The 20,866-nt window shown below is 45.5% G+C and overlaps 1 protein-coding gene across 2 annotated transcripts in view; it reads left to right on the top strand.

The window, feature by feature from the left end:
* Positions 1-20,538, top strand: part of LOC140735837 (voltage-dependent calcium channel gamma-3 subunit-like) — a 136,963-nt gene extending 116,425 nt beyond the window's left edge. Inside the window, exon 4 of one of the 2 annotated variants that reach the window (XM_073061350.1) lies at positions 19,430-20,537. In XM_073061350.1, the coding sequence (XP_072917451.1) occupies positions 19,430-19,947 (518 nt within the window). In that variant the 3' untranslated portion in view covers positions 19,948-20,537. Of the gene's footprint in view, positions 1-19,429 lie in introns of both variants that reach the window. The other variant, XM_073061349.1, reaches the window with a different exon arrangement.
* Positions 20,539-20,866: the final 328 nt, after the last annotated feature.

Genomic DNA, 20,866 nt, shown 5'->3' on the forward strand with positions numbered 1-20,866 from the left:
CCCCCTCCCCAACCCCGTACCACCTATCCCCTTCCCCTACCCTCCCTACCCCATACTTCTCCTACCCTGCCCTTCACCACACTGTCCCCTCCCCTCTCCCCCAATTTTCCCCTCTCCCTACTTTCATCCCCCTCTCCCCTTTCACCCACTCTCACCCCCTTCTCATCCATCCCACCCCCTCTCAACCCTCTCCCCCTCACTCCCGTTCACACCCCCTCCACAACTCCATCCACAACCCCCTCCATACTCCCCACCACTCTCCCCTCTCTCCCACTATCCCACCTCTAACCCCTCCCCGCTCAAAACCCTCACCCTTTCTCTCCTTCCTCTCATTCCCTCCTTGCCCTCACCCCTACCCCTCCCTCTCACCACCTACACGCTCCCCCAGCTCTCACCCCTCCCCGCTCACATTCCCCCTCCATCCTACCTCTCTACTCCCGTGCACCCTCCTCCCTACCCCTCTACCCCTACTCCCTACTCTTCTAACCCCCTAACCCCCACCCCTTTACTGCCCACCCCATCCTCTCCCTCTCTACTCCCTCCCCCTAACTCCATACCCTCCCTATCCCTCTACTTCTCCTGCCCCTTCATCACGCTGTCCTTACCCCTCCCCACTTCCATTTCTCCCTCCTACTCCCTCGCTCCTCATCTCTCTCCCCCTCCCCTCTCCCTCCCTTCTCTCTCCCCCTCCCTCTTTTTCTCCTCTCTCTCTCTCTCTCTCTCTCTCTCTCTCTCTCTCTCTCTCTCTCTCTCTCTCTCTCTCTCTCTCTCTCTCTCTCTCTCTCTCTCCTCTCTCCTCTCTCCTCTCTCCTCTCTCCTCTCTCCTCTCTCCTCTCTCCTCTCTCCTCTCTCCTCTCTCCTCTCTCCTCTCTCCTCTCTCCTCTCTCCCTCCCCTCCCTCTCGCATTTTGGTTCATCAAGCTGTTGCACCATTTCATCATTGCTGCTCCAACTTTCCTCTCAGTCTCTTGCCTTCTCCCTATATCCCTGACCATAAAGAATCTTTCAACATCTGCCTTAAATATACATTAAGACTTGGCCTCCAAAGCTGCCACAGCTAGAATCTGTAATACAATGGGCTCATAGCTTGTTAAGCAGCCTCGTGTGGCAGCTTGTCAAAGGCCTTCTGAAAGTCCAAGTACATAACATCCACTGATTCTCCTTTGTCTATCCTGCTTGTTATCCTCAAAGAATTTCAACAGATTTGTCATGCAAGACTTTCCCTTGAGGAAACCATGCTGACTATGGCCTATTTTATCATTTGCCTCCAAGTACACTGAGACCACATCCTTAATACTTGAATCCAACATAGTCCCAACCACTAGTTCAAACTAACTGGCCTATAGTTTCCTTTCTTCTGCCTCTCTCCCTTCTTGAAGAGTGGAGTGACATTTGCAATTTTCCAGTCTTCTGGAACCATTCCAGAATCTAGTGATTCTTGAAAGATCATTATTCTTGCTTCAGTCACCTCTTCCAGAACTCTGAGGTGCACACCATCTGGTCCAGGTGACTTATCCACCTTCTGACCTTTCAGTTTTCAAGAACCTTCTCTCTAGTTATGGTAACTTCATACACTTCATGACCCCTGACACCTGGAACTTCCACCATACTACTGGTGTCTTCCACAGAGAAGACTGATGTAAAATACTTACTTAATGTATCCGCCAATTTCTTGCCCCCATTTCTATCTCTTCAGCATTGTTTTCCAGTGGTCTGATATCCACTCTCACCTCTATTTTACACTTTATGTATCTGAAGAAACTTTTGGTATCCATTTTAATATTATTGGCTGGTCTAACACTCGCTTCGCCTAGCGGCTTAATATAGGGGGTAATAACCCACTGCCCGGCCGAACTTAGAAATCTCATTTAGGTGGATGCTGCACAATGTGTCCCGTTACAAATCAGTACCCCAAAATGACAAACAGTACACACTATATGATTAAACGATTAAGCTTTATAACTCTTACTTTGACTATATGGTTAGTTGAGAAACAAAATATAGAAGAAAAAGGGTCCCAAATCTTATTAAAACAGTCTATTCACAAAGTTGGAGCTCACTCAGTAGTCCTTCTTCTACAATCGGTCTCCTCCGAGTGTCAACGACCTTCGGACCCCTGCTCCGAGTCCACCCCGCCCGGCGTTCTACCAAATCTCTCCATTCACGTCTTCTCTCTTCATCTCTCTCTCTCTCCCTCTGGTAAAACCCGCGAAATCAACTGCTTCCAGAATCACAAGACAGGGCAACAAAATCCTGATTGGCTAACATGCAGCCACAGTCCTGTTATCTCCAGCCATAATCCAAGTATTGCTGCTACAGAGAAACCATTACTTCAGCAGTGACAGCGTTACACTCTCCCCCCCACCAAATTTAATCATGTCCTCAAGACGTTGAGAGTGTTTGCCAACCCTACTGCAAAACACAAAGCCCAATCCAGGTGCAAAAGGCAGTGACGTAGCTCCCCAGAACAGTCGAGATCACGCCCTGTTCCCCAGGCGCTACATAGATCAACCTATCCGGTGGTCTCCTAATTCTCTGAGACCTCCGTACCTCCTCACCTAACTCTTCAGGCTCAGACACTACTGGGGATACTTGGGGCCGACTTGGCGAGTCCTCCCCCGATCTATCACTCGTGTCCCCCTGCAACTCAGAGCGCTCTATCTCGTGTCCAGGCCCTGCTTCCTCTCCTTCAGGGTTCTACTGCAACCCAGGCTGCCCACAGATAGACCCCCACCCACTTCACCTGACTCACTGGGAGAAGGCCAGGAGTCTTTGCCTCAATCAATGGGGAGATAGTGAACAGCAGCATGTACCACACATCCAAATCATCATCCTCGGAATCAGTATCCCTCTCATGGGTGGGCCCAGGCCCAGTCTCTCCTGCTGTGGGCCCTGAGGTCGCCCTGCATTTTCACAGTCCTCTTACTTGGTGTAGGCTCCAAGTCAGGCTCTGGGTCTACCTACACCTCTTATCCCAGGGCGACAGGTGGGTCTGATGGAGAATCCTGACAGGCCCATTTCCCTCCTCTGGTTTCACCAGGAAAACTGGTAGCCCCAAATTCCTTATGAGGACTGGGTCTCCTGGCAGGAGTTGGGAGAACCTCACTTTTTGATCATACCTCCTCTTATTTCCTCGATTCTGCTTGGCGGCCACGACTCCAGCCAGTTCATAAGCTCTTTTCAGCTCTCTCCACGTATCAGACATATACTTCAGATAAGGCTTCAGTGGTAAGTCATCCTCGTCAGTTCCGAAACAAAGGTTAATGGGCAACCTCGCCTCACGCCCATACATCAGATAATATGTCGAGTATCCAGTAACTTAATTTCGTGTACAGTTGTAGCAGTGAACCAGATGCCCAATATGTTGACTCCATCTGCTCTTCTTGCTGATCTCCAGGGTCCTGAGCATGTCTAGCAAGGTCCGATTAGACCTCTCAGGCTGGGGATCGCCCTGCGGGTGATAGAGCGTGGTCCTCGATTTCTCAACTCCAAGCATGCCCAGTAACTCATAGATGAGTCTGCTGTCAAAGTTCTGTCCCTGGTCACTGTGTATCCACCTGGGAAGGACATAATAGACAAAATATTTCTCCCATAACACTTTTGCCATCGTAGTCACCCTCTAGTCCTTGGTAGGAAAAGCCTGAGCATATCTGGTGTAGTGGTCCGTGATGACTAAGACATTCGCCGTGTGGCTGGCATCGGGTTCTATTGACAGGAAATCCATACACATCAGGTCCAGGGGCCCTGCACTCTGCAAGTGGGACAAGGGAGCTGCCCGCATAGGCAGTGTCTTCCGCCGTATGCAGCAAATGCACGACTTGCAATATTCTTCAACCTTTGACCTCATTTGGGGCCAGTAAAACCGGTCTCTAAGCAATCCATAGGTCTTCTCCACCCCTAAATGTCCAGAATCATCATGAAGTGACTTCAACGTCATCCTCAGATACTTCTCGGGCAGAACCAGCTGGCAACGCCGAGGTCGGTCCAGGGGTGACGTGAGCTGGTATAAGATCTGGTTCTTCAACTCTAACCGAGGCCATTCTTTCAGTAATGGTGGCGCCAAAGCGTGTTTCGTCTTCTCCACCTGAGCCATGTCTCCCTTTTCAACCGCGGACCAAATAGTGCCAATGTCCGGGTCATCTCACAGAGCAGCTGCCACTTCCCCAGAACTCAATTCCAGCAGCTGATTGGTCTTCAGAGCGGTCAGGTTACAGTAAACTTGGGGTATGGCGTCATCAGAAGCCCCTGATTGATCCACTGCTCGATCCAGCCTGTCCTTTTCCTCTGCCTTCAGGGTGATGGCAAACTGACACAGGGCGTTCACCCTCGGGGCAGGAACGCTCTCCCACTCCTCATCCCTGTCCAGCCCTCATGCATCCGTCAGGACAAAGCATCCACATCAACGTTCCAGCTCCCTGGCCGGTACTTCAGGCTGAAATCATAGTCGGACAAAGGCATCCAGTTTTGCCGAGGTCAGGATTGTTGTCCGTCCTCACCTCAAACTTGGCCCCGTAGAAATAATCACTCAGCTTATCCACCACTGCCCATTTCAACACCAGGAAATTCAACTTGAGCGTGAGATAGTTTCTCTCGGAAGCTGACAAACTCTAGCTGACATATGCCACAGGTCTCAACCCAGTACCCTGATCCTGATACAGGACGCCCCCTAAACCCTCTCGGCTGGCATCTGTGTGCAGTACATACGGCAATCGGGGGTCCGCAAAAGCCAGCACCGGCGCCTGGGTCAGCAACTCTTTCAGTGACTGAAAAGCCTCCTCACATTTTACATCCCACCTCTGTCCAGAGGACTCTGACAGATTTAGATATTCTCCACCCTCCTGTCCCTTTTTTCTCCTTCCCTTTCTTCCCCAAGGGAGGGTAATCACACAGAAGCTGATTCAAGGGGTGACTCACTTTGGCGTAGCCCTTCACAAATCTCTGTATAATTATCACAGAACCCAAGGAACGAGTGCAGAGCGCTCACAGTCTGGGGCCTTGGCCAAGTGGTCATCCTTCTATCTTAGCCAGGTCTGTAGCTACTCCATTCCGTGAGAATATGTGTCCGACATAGCTAACAGACGTTTGGCAGAACTGGCACTTGACCAGGGAAAGTTTTAACCCTTCAGCTTTCAGGTGGCTGAGCACCTTCAGTAGCCTCGCTTCATGTTCCTCCAAGGTGGACCCAAACACTATGAGGTCATCCAGATACACCAATACCTCAAGCAAGTTCATATCCCCCGCCAAATTCTCCATGACCCGCTGGAAGGTAGCAGGGGCTCCCAATATGCTCTGAGGCATCTTTTCAAACTGGAAGAATCCCAGGGGACATATAAATGCCGTCTTTGTCGGCCTCACTCATTGGGACCTGGTAATATCCACTTCTCAAGTCCAGCACACTAAACCACTTCGCACCACTCAGACAGGCCAGCACGTCTTCGACCCTCGGGACCGTATACTGGTTCAAGGTCCTATAGTCCACACGCATGCGCACCTTCCCGTTCTTCTGGGCCACTATTATTGGGAACGCATAGGGGCTTCGCGACTCAGTGATGATCCCAGCTTCCTTCAACTTACACATGCTGCTGCACTTCTTCCACGTCTTCGGGGGCCAGTCGCTGCGACCTCTCTCTAAACAGGGTGTCCTCGGTCACCTGGATAGTGCGATGAGTGCTCTTGGAACAACCCACATCAAACTCGCTGATGGAAAAGACACCTTCCAGCTTAAACATCTTTTCTACCAGCCTTCTTTTCCAACCTGGTGGCACCGGGAAGTCCCCGAAGTTGAATGACTCAGTGGTCAACTTTCCCCCCTCTTCCAATAGTTTCTCCCCGGCATGCCTCACGGGGGCACTAGACATTACCGTCATCGGGAACAAATGCACCAGGGGCATCCCCTGCTTGAAGGTGACCATGCTCTTCGTAGTGTTCCTGATGATCACCTGTAGCCCAGCAGGAAATCCTGACTCCCTCTCATGGTCTTCCGGAGAGCCCACTAAGAGGGCCTCGCCCTCAGGCACTCCAGGAAATTTGGGTATCCCCATCACTGTCACTACTTCCCCGGGCTGTATCACCATTGACTTCGAGTAGGTGAACCACACAGTCCCTCGTTTAAATTCAGTATCCAGCCCAATGCTGCTATGCACTTCCTCAAAAGCAGCTCAAAACACCAGGTGCACGGACATTGTCCCCAAAAAGCTCTCACCAACCTTCTCCTTGCAGGCCCCCATAAGCCTCCTCACAAGAAGGGTGTTGGTCCCCACCAGAGTTGAAACGCCGCCCGTCTCAACAGGGTCTGGACAAACCAGCACCTTTGTATCAAGAACCTCAGACACTCCCACATTGGCCTCCGAGAACTCCAGTTTCACTGACAAATAACTGTCGTATGGATAATCACCAGCACTGAGACCCCGAATCTCCAGTGCACTGAATGGTGTCAAGGGTAAGTGCTTCAGATACCAGTTGTAAGACGAATGGTAGAGTAACGTGACCTGCGACCTGGTGTCAAGTATGGCTTTAGCATAAATACCCTCTATCCATAGTGACACACTGGACCATGGACCCACTAAGCCTTCAGGAATAGGGACTTAGGCTTTCGAGAGTCCTTTGGTACATTGCTGGGAATGAGTTCCCTCAGAGACACCAGACCGTTCCCTCACTGGGTCCCCTCTAAGTTTTCCAAACGACTCTCCCTGCTGAGGTACCCGGGGGCTCACTCTCCTTCTGGGCATGACTCCTGCTGTCAGCAGCCCTCCGCATTGTTTGTCCCCTTGGGGAATCCGCCCCTCCCCCCATCAGCTCCATCATATGCGGGGGGGGGCGGGTCACACCTGTTAATAACAGCCAACGTATCTCCGTTCTCAAATCTGCCGCAATCTCCTCTACCACTCCCCGGGTAGGCTATCTGTGGTCACTTCACCACAGGGGACTACCACCGAGGACTGTACCCTGCCGACTGAGTCCTCCCACGCCTCCGCCACGTTCTCCTCTTCCCGTACCTCTCTGATCAGCTCAACAAAAGATGGAGGGGAGCGCATCTTATGAGACTGTCGGAGGCCCCACACAATCCGGTCATGGACACCCCTGGCTATCTGGTCCATTCTTCACTGATTCACCTCAGCCACCTGAATGACACCCACCCACCCCCGCGCTGCAAGCAATACAGCTGCCTCTCTAGGAGCTCCATTGGGCTTTCAGTCAGATCAAAAGCATTGTCCAGTGCTTGCAGATAGTTAATAGCTGTTGCTACAGGATCATTTAACCTGACAGTTCTGACATCGTCAGCAGACCGTCCATTCAAACTTTCAACAAATCTCTGTAGCTTTTCATCATCTGAGCACTGCCACTCATCTAACAACTGAGAGGTCCATTCCACTTTCATCTCATACTCCTACTCCCCTTTAGGGGTGGGCAATATTCCAGAGAATAGGCGGAGCCTGCCATAGCTGGGACTTTGAATCTGATTTTTCCATTTATTCACCAGAGAAGTAAGGGCGGATAATACCTCAGAATTCTTACTCTTCACTGGGGGACGTGGACTAATTAGACATTACAAATCTAACCACTCTTCCCCCTCACTTCTCAGAAATGATAGAACACTGTCTTTGAAATCTCCGCACCCAGCTACCTCAGCACTGGTCTGCATTAAAACGAGAGCTGCGCCTGCTATTTTATCAAACCTCCGTTCACAGTCACAACTTTAACAGTGGAATTAACAATTCATCCAGAGTACAAATATCTGCCCCACTGGTTCATTTCTCAGGGTAATCACACAGCATCCAACGGAATCAATCCCAAATGTAGCCCCCACAGTTGTAACACTTGCTTTGCCTGGCAGCTTAATATAAGAGGTGATAAACCCCTGCCCGGCCAAACTTAAGAAATCTCATTTGGGTGGATGCTGCATGATGTGTGTCCTGTTACAAATCAGTACCCCAAAATAACCAACAGTACACAATATGCAATTAAGCTTTATAACTCTTACTTTGATTATATGGTTAGTAGAGAAACAAAATATAAAAGAAAAAGGGCCCCAAATCTTATTAAACAGTCTGTGCACAAAGTTGGAGCTCACTCAGTAGTCCTTCTTCCACAATCGGTCTCCTCTGAGCGTCACCGACCTTTGGACCCCAGCTCCAAGTTCACCCCGCCTGGCAATCTACTAAATCTCTCCATTCACATCTTCTCTCTTCATCTCTCTCTCTCTCTCTCCCTCTGGCAAAAACCCGCAAAATCAACTGCTTCCAGAATCACAAGACAGGGCAACAAAATCCTGATTGGCTAACATGTATCCACAGTCCTGTTATCTCCAACCATAATCCAAGCATTACTGCTACAGAGAAACCGTTACTTCAGCAGTGAACCCTTACAGCGTGTTATATTAGCTTATTTTTGTCTTCCATCTTTTCCTGCTTAATGACTTTTCAGTTGCCTTCTGTTGGTTTTTAAAAGCTTAATGGTCCTCTAAGTTCCCACTAAATTTTGCTCGATTATATACCCTCTCTGGCTTTTATGTTGGCTTTGACTTCTCATGTTATCCACAGTTATGTCATCTTTCCTTTAGAATAATTGTTCCACATTGGGATGTATATATCCTGTGCCTTCTAAATTGCTTTCAGAAATTCCAGTCGTTTATGCTTTGCAAGCTTCTCTGCCAGTGTTTTGATGATCCGATTCCCATCCCCCTGCAACTCTACTTTAAACCCCTACCATGCAGCATGAACAAACCTTCCTGTTAGGATGTTTGTCCTCCTCCAGTTCAAGAGCAAATTGCACTTCTACACAGGTCCCGCTTAACTGGAAGAAAGCCCAATGATCCAAAAATCATATGCCCATCAGGATTTCTGACAAAGGGTCATAGCCTGAATCATCGATTTTCCCACCATACATCCTGGCTGACATTAAGTTTTTCCAGCATTTTGCAAGTACGCTGTGCACCTTCTTTAGCACCCTATCTACTTGTGTTGCCACTTTCAGGGAACCATGGACTTTCAACCAAGTTTCAGTCAAATATAACAAAAAAATGTAGCTCAATCCAATTGGCAGAATGACTCACATTGAATTGAATTTCGGTTTATTGTCATTTAGAAACCACGACTGCGATGCAGTTTAAAAATGAAACAACGTCCCAAGGGTTTTCAAGGGATATTGGAAACTTGGTTCGGAAAGAGAGGGAGATCTGTAATAAATATAGGCAGCATGGAGTAAATGAGGTACTCAAGGAATATAAAGAATGTAAAAAGAATCTTAAAGAAATCAGAAAAGCTAAAAGAAGATACGAAGTTGCTTTGGCAAGTAAGGTGAAAATAAATCCGAAGCTTTTCTACAGTTATATTAATAGCAAAAGGATAGTGAGGGATAAAATTGGCCCTTTAGAGAATCAGAGTGGACAGCTATGTGTGGAGCTGAAAGAGATGGGGGAGATTTTGAACAATTTCTTTTCTTCGGTATTCACTAAGGGGGAGGATATTGAATTGTGTAAGGTAAGGGAAACAAGTAGGGAAGTTATGGAAACTATGACAATTAAAGAGGAGGAAGTACTGGCACTTTTAAGGAATGTAAGAGTGGATAAATGTCTGGGCCCTGACAGGATATTCCCTAGGACCTTGAGGGAAGTTGGTGTAGAAATAGCTGGGGCTCTGACAGAAATATTTCAAATGTCATTAGAAATGGAGGATTGGCGTATTGCTCATGTGGTTCCATTGTTTAAAAAGGATTCTAAGAGTAAACTTAGCAATTATAGGCCTGTCAGTTTGACATCAGTGGTGGTAAATTAATGGAAAGTATTCTTAGAGATGGTATATATAATTGTCTGGATAGACAGGGTCTGATTAGGAACAGTCAACTTGGATTTGTGCATGGAAGGTCATGAATTTTATTGAATTTATTTTAAATTTTATTTTAAATTCACAAATCTTATTGAATTTTTTGAAGAGGTTACGAGGAAAGTTGACGAGGGTAAAGCAGTGGATGTTGTCTATATGGACTTCAGTAAGGCCTTTGACAAGGTTCCGCATGGAAGGTTAGTGAGGAAGGTTCAATCGTTAGGTATTAATACTGAAGTAGTAAAATGGATTCAACAGTGGCTGGATGGGAGATGCCAGAGGGTAGTGGTGGACAACTGTTTGTCAGGTTGGAGGCCGGTGACTAGTGGTGTGCCTCAGGGATCTGTATTGGGTCCAATGTTGTTTGTCATGTACATTAATGATCTGGATGATGGGGTGGTAAATTGGATTAGTAAGTATGCAGATGATACTAAGGTAGGTGGTGTTGTGGATAATGAAGTAGGTTTTCAAAGCTTGCAGAGAGATTTAGGCCAGTTAGAAGAGTGGGCTGAAAGATGGCAGATGGAGTTTAATGCTGATAAGTGTGAGGTGCTGCATTTTGGTAGGAATAATCCAAATAGGACATACATCGTAAATGGTAGGGCATTGAAGAATGCAGTTGAACTGAGTGATCTAGGAATAATGGTGCATGATTCCCCAAAGGTGGAATCTCATGTGGATAGGGTGGTGAAGAAAGCTTTCGGCATGCTGGCCTTTATAAATCAGAGCATTGAGTATAGGAGTTGGGATGTAATGTTAAAATTGTACATGGCATTGGTAAGGCCGAATTTGGAGTATTGTGTACAGTTCTGGTCACTGAATTATAGGAAAGATGTCAACAAAATAGAGAGAGTACAGAGAAGATTTACTAGAATGTTACCTGGGTTTCAGCATCGAAGTTACAGAGAAAGGTTGAACAAGTTAGGTCTTTATTCTTTGGAGCGTAGAAGGTTGAGGGGGGACTTGATAGAGTTATTTAAAATTATGAGGGGGATAGATAGAGTTGACGTGGATTGGCTTTTTCCATTGAGAGTAGGGGAGATTCAAACAAGAGGACATGATTTGAGAGTTAGGGGGGCAAAAGTATAAGGGTAACACGAGGGGGAATTTCTTTACTCAGAGAGTGGTAGCTGTGTGGAATGAGCTTCCAGTAGAAGTGGTAGAGGCAGGTTCGGTATTGTCATTTAAAGTAAAATTGGATAGGTATATGGACAGGAAAGGAATGGAGGGTTATGGGCTGAGTGCGGGCCAGTGGGACTAGGTGAGTGTAAGCGTTGGCATGGACTAGAAGGGCCGAGATGGCCCTTGTAATTGTTATATAGTTCCTCCAGAATGATATCACAAAAGCACATGACAAAACAGACTACACCAGAAAATCCACATAACATTTGGCAATCCCCAAATCCAGAGTCTGGAGAGGCTGCTGCATATTTAATATCGCGCTATCATCTTAGCGCCAAGTCAGGAGACCAACTCTACCACCCAACAAACCAAAAACTAAAGCTACAAGACCTACACAAAACCACATAATTACAACAGTGCAAACAATACCATAATTGATTAAAAAAAAACAGACCATGGGCACATTAAAAATAGTCCAAAGATGTTAAAAGACTTATAAGTTCGAAAGAAACCACCACACAGTTTCCCACAAGTCCTCAGGGTCCCGATAGACTCGTCATCCCACGCAGCCAGCATAAGGGAATACCTCCGCTATGGACTTCCACGGCACCACTGGACTCATCCTTGCAGGCGCAGCACACAATGTAAGTGCTGTCGGACCCAGCCTCGCAGACACAGCACACAGTGAAAGCACCCCAACCGCAGTGGACTCCGAGTCCATCGAACCTCCGAGCCTCCGACCATCCCTTCTAGCACAGCCTCTCTGAGCACCATCCTCTGCCGAGCGCACTATGATGCCCCCGCCACCGGCAACGTGACCCTGAGGACTGGGGGCCTGTTCTTCCCAGCAGAGACCCAGACCTCACAACAGCAGCAGCAACAAAGAAGGCCTTCCTGGAGATTTCCAGTTGTTCTTCCGTGCTCCCATGTGAGAATTAGGTTTATATCACATTGATTTGAATGCAAGGAGCCTAGATAAACAGAGTTTTGATGAAAATGTTGCAATCACAGTGACATGATAGAAAGACGTACAGGACTGGCACTTCAACAATCTATCCATGATGTTTGTAAGTGAAGAAAGGGCACAGCATTGATACAGGAGACCATCACTGCAGATTTGAGGAGACAGAAAACCTACATACAGCACAATACAGGCCCTTCAGCTCACAAAGCTATGCCGAACATGAACTTACCTTAGAACTACCTAGGCTTACCCATAGCCCTTTATTTTTCTTAGCTCTATGTACCTATCCAGGAGTCCCTTTAAAAAAAAAACCTTATTCGTTTTTGCCTCCACCACCGCCGCTGGCAGCACATTCCAGGCACTTACCACTCTCTGTGTAAAAAAAAACAAAAAACAAAAAAACTTAACCCTGATGTCTCCTCTGTACCTACTTCCAAACACATTAAAACTGTTCCCTCTCATGCCAGCCATTTCATCTCTTGGAATAAGCCTCTGACTATCCATACGATCAGTGCCTGTCATTATCTTGTACATCTCTAGTAGGTCATCTCTCATCCTCTGTCACTCCAAGGAGAAAAGGCCAGGTTCACTCAACCTTTTCTTGTAATGCATGCTCCCCAATCCAGGGAACGTCCTTGTAAATCTCCTCTGCACCCTTTCTATGGTTTCCACGTCCTTCCTGTAGTGAGGGGATCGGAACTGAGCACAGTACTCCAACTGGGGGCTGACCAGGGTCCTCTATAGTTGCAACATTACCTCTTGGCTCCTAAATTCAATCCCACGATTGATGAAGCCCTGTACACTGTATGCCTTCTTAACCACAATCGACCTGCACAGCAGCTTTGAGTGTTCTATGGACTTGGGACACCAAGATCCCTCTGATCCTCCACGTTGCCATTATTACTATATTCTGTCATCATATTTGACCTACCAAAATGAACTATCTCACACTTATCTGGGTTGAACTCCATCTGCCACTTCTCAGCCCGGTTTTTGCATCCTATCAATGTCCTGCTGTAACCTCTGACAGCCCTCCACACTATCCACAACACCCCTAACCTTTGTGTCATCAGCAAATTTACTAACCCATCCCTCCACTTCCTCATCCAGGTCATTTATAAAACTCACAAAGAGTAGGGGTCCCAGAACAGATCCCTGAGGTGCACCACTGGTCACCAACCTCCATGTAAAATATGACCCATCTACAACCACTCTTTGCCTTCTGTTGGCAAGCCAGTTCTGGATCCATAAAGCAAGGTACCCTTGGATCCCATGTCTCCTTGCTTTCTCAATAAGCCTTGCATGGGGTACCTTATCAAATGCCTTGCTGAAATCCATATACACTACATCTAAGGCTCTACCATCATCAATGTGTTTAGTCACATCCTCAAAAAATTCAATCAGGCTGGTAAGGCATGACCTGCCTTTGACAAAGCCACGCTGACTATTCCTATCATATTATGCCTCTCCAAATGTTCATAAATCTTGCCTTTCAGGATCTTCTCCATCAACTTACCAACCACTGAAGTAAGACTTAATATCTACATGCTCAAGCTTTTCAGTCTACTGCAAGTCATTCCTACAATCGCCAAGCTCCTTTTCCATAGTGAATACTGAGGCAAACTATTCATTAAGTACCTCTGCTGTCACCTCCGATTCCATACACTCTCATATTTGATTCTCTTATGCCTTATCCTCTTGCTCTTCACATACTTGTAGAATGCCTTGTGGTTTTCCTTAATCCTGTCCACCAAGGCCTTCTCATGGCCCCTTCTGGCTCTCCTAATTTCGTTCTTAAGCTCCTTCCTGCTAGCCTTATAATCTTCAAGATCTTTATCATTACCTAGTTTTTTAAACCTTTTGTAAGCAGTTCTTCTTGACTAAATTTACAACAGCCTTTGTACACCACGGTTCCTGTACCCTACTATTCTTTCCCTGTCTCAGTGAAACATACATTTCTTCTGTATGTTTCCCTGAAAACATCTGTTTGCAATTTATGATTCCAAGTTCCTGCCTAATAGCCTCACATTTCCCCTTACTCCAATTAAACGTTTCCCTAACTTTTCTGTTCCTATCCATCTCCACTGCTATGGTAAAGGATATAGAATTGTGATCACTATCTCCAAAATGCTTTCCCACTGAGAGACCTGACACCTGACCAGGTTCATTTCCCAATACCAGATCAAGTACAGCCTCTCCTCTTGTAGGCTTGTCTACATACTGTGTCAAGAAACCTTCCTAAACACACCTAACAAACTCCACCCCATCTAAATCCCTCACTCTAGGCAGATGCCAATCAATATTTGGGAAATTAAAATCTCCCACCACAACAACCCTTTTATTATTACACCTTTGCAGAAATTGTCTCCCTATCTGCTCCTCGATGTCCCTGTTACTATTGGCTGGTCTATAAAAACATCCAGTAGGTTATTGACCCCTTCCTATTCCTAACTTCCACCCACAGAGATTCCATAGACAACCCCTCCATGACTTCCTCCTTTTCTGCAACCGTGATATTATCCCTGATCAACAGTGCCACTTAAGTGTATGTTCATAGTCTTCTACTGCTGTAGCCCATTGACTTCAAGGTGGTAATCTGTACACCACTGTTGTAACTCATGTTTATTTGAGTTACTGTCCCCTTGAAGCAGTCTCGCAATTCTTTGACTTATCTCAACAAGGCATTTTTGCCCACAGAACTGCTGCTCGCTGGATTTTTTTTTGTTTTCACACCATTCTCTGTAAATTCTAGAGACTGTACATGAAAATCCCAGGAGATCAGGAGTTTCTAAGGTACATAAATCACCCCATCTGGCACCACATCATATTTCCTCCCCATTCTGAAGTTTGGTCTGAACAACAACTGAACCTCCTGACCATATTTGCATGCCTTTATGCATTGAGTTCTTACCACATTATTGGCTGTTTTTAAGGGAAACACGAGGGGGTATTTCTTTACTCAGAGAGTGATAGCTGTGTGGAATGAGCTTCCTGTAGAAGTAGTAGAGGCCAGTTCAGTTGTGTCATTTAAGGTAAAATTGGATAGGTATATGGACAGGAAAGGAGTGGAGGGTTATGGGCTAAGTGCGGGTAGGTGGGACTAGGTGAGATTAAGAGTTCGGCACGGACTAGGAGGGCCGGAATGGCTGTGATTGTTATATGGTTATATATATATATATATATATATATATATATATAGATAAAGCAAGCAAGCACACAGGTATATCTAATGAAGTGGCCACTGGGAATGCAGCCTGTTTGGCTTGAGCTCATTGGTTCAAAGGGCCAATTAATAATGTATTGTGTGAATGTCTGGCTCCAAGTGCCATCCTCACACAGGAAGTGTGACCACCTCCAACATGATCCCTGAGTTTAGAGGTACTGCCCACATCCCACAGTAAATAAATGTACTGATCTCTGGAATGTGGGCAGTACACATCACAGTCACATGCCCAATTGCCCAGGATGTGCATAGAATGCATTATTATATAGTCAATGCATTGCATGAGAGAAAGTATCCTGCCAGGTTTTATCTTGGTCTGGTATGGCAACTGCTCTGTTCTGAACTGTCAGAATCTGTAAGTAACAGGAAACTGTGACCAGTCCATCACAAGCTTAAAATGTGCATTCATCAAGTCCCACTTCATGCTGTGTTGGTTCAGTAAAAATCATAAGGCCTTAAGACATCGGAGCAGAATTAGGTCATTCAACCCATCGAGCCTTCTCCACCTTTCTATCATGGCTGATCCCAGATCCCACTCAACCCCATATACCTGCCTTGTTATATCCTTTGATGCCCTGAACAACCAGGAAATTATCAACCTGCTTTAAATATAGCCATGAATTTGGCTTCCACTGCAGTCACGGTAGAACATTCCACAAATCCACCACTCTCTGGCAAATATAATTCCTCCTTGCCTCTGTTTTAAAAGGTTGCCCCTCAATTTTGAGGCTCTGTCCTCTAGTTCTGGATACCCCCACCATAGGAAACATCCTCTCCACATCCAACCTATCTAATCCTTTCACCATTGGGTAGGTTTCAGTAAGAGCCCTCTGCATTCTTTTAAGTTCCAGTGAGTACAGGCCCAAAGATGTCAAACGCTCCTCATATGTTAACCCCTTCATTACCGGAATCAATCTCGTGAACCTCCTCTGGACTCTCTCCAAAGACAACACATCCTTTCTGAGATAAGGGGCCCAAAACTGTTCACAAAACTCCCACGTGCAGCTTACCTGGTGTGTTATAAAGGCTCAGTATTATTTCCTTGCTTTTATATTCTATTCTCCCAGAAATAAATGCCAGCATTGCATTTGCCTTCTTTACCACAGACAACCTGTAAATTAACCTTCTGGGAATCTTGCATGAGGACTCATAAGTCCCTTTGCATGTCTGATGTATGAACCTTCTCTCCATTTTGATAATCATCCACACTATTGTTCCTTTTACCAAAATGCATTATTGTATATTTCCCAATACTGGATTGCATCTGCCACTTTTTTGCTCATTTTTCCAATTTGTCTAAGTCCTACTGCAAATCGCATTGCTTCCTCAGTACTACCTACCCCTCCAGCTATATTTTTATCGTCCGCAAACTTTGCCACAAAGCCATCAATTCCATTATTCAAACTATTGACAAACAATGTGAAAAGTAGCAGTCCCCATACTGACCCCTGAAGAACACACTAGTCCCTGGCAGCCAACCAGAAAAGGCCCCCTTTATTCCAACTCGCTGCCTGTCAGTCACACCTTTATCCATGCCAGTATCATTCCTGTAAAGCCTTAAGATATTATCTTGTTAAGCAGCTTCATGTGTGGCACCTAAACAAATGCCTTCTGAAAATCCAAGTAAATGATATCCAGACGGACAGACATACTTTATTGATCCGAGGAAAACTGGGTTTCGTTACAGCCGCACCAACCAAGAATAGTGTAGAAATATAGCAATATAAAACCATAAATAATTAAATAAAAATAAGTTAATCATGCCAGGTGGAAATAAATCCGGGACCAGCCTATTGGCTCAGGGTGTCTGACACTCCAAGGGAGGAGTTGTAAGGTTTGATGGTCACAGGCAGGAATGACATCCTATATCCATTGCCTCTCCTTTGTCCACCCTGCTTGTTACTTCCTTGAAGAACACTAACAGATTTGTCAGGCAAGATTTCTTTTTACAGAAACCATGCTTGACTGACTTATTACATCATTAGTATCCAAGTACCCTGAAACCTCATCCTTAATGATAGACTGCAACACTTTACCAGCCACTGTGGTTAGGCTATCTGGCCATTTCCTTTCTTTTGTCTTCTTCCCTTAAAGAGTGGGCCATGGCAGAGTCAAGTGATCCTTGAAATCCGTTATCTCTTCAGCAACTTATCTCAGTTCTCTGGGATGTTGTCCACCTGGCCCTGGTGATTTATCCATCTTAAGACCTTTGAGTTTGCCTAGCACTTTTTCCTTTGTAATAGCAATGACACTCACTCCTGTTCTCTGACACTTCATGGATCTCTGGCACACTGCTAGTGTCTTCCATAGTAAAGACAGATGCAAAGTGCTCATTAAGTTCATCTGCCATTACTTTGTCCTCCATTACTTCCTCACCAGCATCATTTTCCAGAGGTCTATTCAACTCTCACCTCCTTTTCACTCTATTTAACTAGAGGCTTCTAGTATCCTGCTTTATATTATTGTCTAGTTTGTGCTCATATTACATCTTTTCCCATCTTATAGCTTTTTTAGTTGCCTTTTGTTTGATTTTAAAAGCTTCCCAATCATCCAACTTCCCACTCACTTTTGATGCATTATATGCCCTTTCCTTGTCTTTCATGTGGTCCTTAACTTCCCTTGTCAGCTACCCCTGCCATTCAAAAACTACTTCTCTGGGACATATCCATCTTGCACTTTGTGAACTATTCCCAAAAACGTCAGTCATCTCTGCTCTGCTGTCATCCCAGCCAGTATCCCCCTCCAATCCACCTGGCCAAGCTCCTCTCTCATGCATCTGTAATTCCTTTTATTCCACTGTGAAACTTAAGCTGCTCCCTTTCAAATTGCAGTATGAATTCAATCATATTCTGAACAGTCTCCTAAGGGTTCCTTTACATTAAGCTCCCTAATAAGATCTGGGTTATTACACAACACCCAGTGTAAGATAGCCTTTCCCCGAGTAGACTCAAGCACAAAGATGCTCTAAGTATCCATCTTGTAGGCATTCAACAAATTCCCTCTTGTAATCTGACACCAACCTGATTTTCTCAAATCCCCTGCATATTGAAGTCCGCCATTAGTGACATTACCCTTATTACCATAGAACCATAGAACACTACAGCACAGCATAGGCCCTTCAGCCCTCCAGGTTGTGCCAACCCATATAATCCTTAAAAAAAAGTACTAAACCCACACTACCCCATAACCCTCTATTTTTCTTTCATCCATGTGCCTGTCCAAGAGGCTCTTAAATACCCCTAATGTTTTAGCCTCCACCACCATCCTTGGCAAGTCATTCCAGGCACTCACAACCCTCTGTGTAAAAAAAACCTTACCCCTGATGTCTCCCCTAAACTTCCCTCCCTTAATTTTGTACATGGGCATTACATGCCTTTTCCAGCTCCCTTTGCAATCCCAACCCCACATCTTGGCTACTGTTTGGAGGACCATACTGTATATGATTCTCACAATGATTTTTCACCCTTGCAGTTTCTTTAACTCCACCCACGAAGATTCAACATTCTCTGACACTATGTCACCTCTTTCTAAAGATGTAATTCCATCTCTTACCAATAGAGCCCCACCACCACCTATTCCTTCTTGCCTGTCCTATTGATACAAAATATATCCTTAAGCTCCCAACTATGGCCTTCTTTCAGCCACGACTCAGTGATGCCCACAACATCATACTGATCAATTGTGCCATGAGTTTGTCAACCTTATTCCAAATGCTGCGCACATTTGAATACAGTACCTTCAGTCCTGCATTCTTCCCCCTTTTGAATTTTAAAGCTAACAGTATCATCAGGGATGCCACCTTGGCCATGCCCTTTTCTCTCTCCTACTTTCTAGGAGAAGATGCTGGAACTTAACTACCCAGTTGTTTAGATTTAAAAAGAGCTTCTGCCCCACTGCAATCAGATTTCTAAACCAATCACCTTCTAGAGTACATTCTGGTGATGTGTGAATAGGAATGGGTTAAAGCTGCAGCTAGGGCTCACTTGTACTGTGCTGGGATTCTTAGTGGCTGTCTCTGAGTGAGCAGAATATTTTTGGCATGCCCCTTCAACAAAATCATCTAGCCATATTCAATTGTTGCTCACAGGTTTTTTTTTCAGTTCCCGAATCCTTTAAGTGGGATCCAATATTACAGCTGGGACTTGCCAGTGAAGTAATTAATTGGCCGGATCCTCTGAATCCTCTTTGATTTACAAAATTACAGAAGTTTTTACAAAGTTATGATTCTGTGACATGTTTTGCTTCCTTCTCTGTTATATCACAGCCTGTAATTATAACCCTGTCCTCTCCACTCCTTTAGGTTTAAGCAACATAATAGGAATTATAGTATACATATCAGCAAACGCAGGAGATCCCGCACAGAGCGATACCAAGAAGAACAATTACTCTTATGGATGGTCGTTCTACTTTGGGGCACTCTCGTTCATCATTGCAGAAACAATGGGAGTGTTAGCAGTGCACATGTATATTGAGAAACACCGACTGCTGAGGGTAAAGTCTCCGAACCATGAACTGAAGAGGTCCACACTTGCCCGAATTCCCAGCTACAGGTACCGGTTCCGGCGCAGGTCAAGCTCCCGTTCTACTGAGCCTCGATCAAGGGACTCTTCCCCCATTGGAGGTAAATGCTACAACACACCACCCTCCACTCAGATATCAATGTATGCGCTCTCCAGAGACTCTTCAAAAGCAGTTGTTTCAACAAACTCAACTTCTGAAAGGAATGCTAAATTCCTGCAGGTTCACAACTGTGTTTCGAAGGAATGGAAAGGAAGTCTCCACTCAAACGCTGCCAACAGGCGAACCACTCCTGTCTAAGGGGGAAGTGTGCCATGATGGTACAGACTTCATCACAAGCCTTGGCTCCCTCCCACCAAGTTTAGAGTCAAAGACTGAAGACAGGTTGAAAAAGTTTCCAGCAAAGCCACAGGAGATACAATGGCTCCACTTCTGCATGTCCCAACTGAACACCCGGTTTCACCGACTGACCTCCCCTACAGAGCAGTAAATAATTTTAATGAGATGGATTGATATATTCTTACCATTTAAATGCTTAATTTTATTAAATTTTGAAAATAAGAGCACAGTTGAAATCAAATAGCTTAGTTGCTAGGAGCACTGAATTTGATGACACACATTGGTGATTTATGTAAAAATTGAATAACAGGAATAAATATACCGGTCATTCAGACTTTGTCATCACTTGTTATTTGTCAGTCATTTGGTATGGATACTGTTAACCTACCAGCACAGAAAGCAATGAACCCCCGTGCGTTATTTTGTGCAGATTGAGAGCACCTGTCATTAGATATCAGTGCACAGTGTTGAATGTAGAGTCATGGAACACCACAGTACAGAAACAGGTCCTTCAGTCCATCTAGTCCATGCCGCCTGGACTATAATCCACCATGCCCTTCCCATCAACGTACCTATCTAAGTTTGTGCAGGTAATTGAGGGCATGAGTTTGAGGGAAAGGTTGAATAATTTAGAACCTTATTCCCTAAGGTATAAAAAAATTGAACCACAATTTGATAGCGGTATACAAAATTATGAGAAATATAGATAGGGTAGATGCAAACAGACTTTTTCCACTGAGTTTGGGTAAGACTGGAGGACAAAGATTAAAGGTGAAAGGTGAAATATTTAAGGAAAACATGCAGGGGAACTTCTTCACTCAGAGGGTGGTGAGAATATAGAACAGACAAAAGTAGTGGATGCAGGTTTAATATTGACATT

The sequence above is a fragment of the Hemitrygon akajei genome, chromosome 11, assembly GCF_048418815.1.
Source record: "Hemitrygon akajei chromosome 11, sHemAka1.3, whole genome shotgun sequence".
NCBI lineage: Eukaryota > Metazoa > Chordata > Chondrichthyes > Myliobatiformes > Dasyatidae > Hemitrygon > Hemitrygon akajei.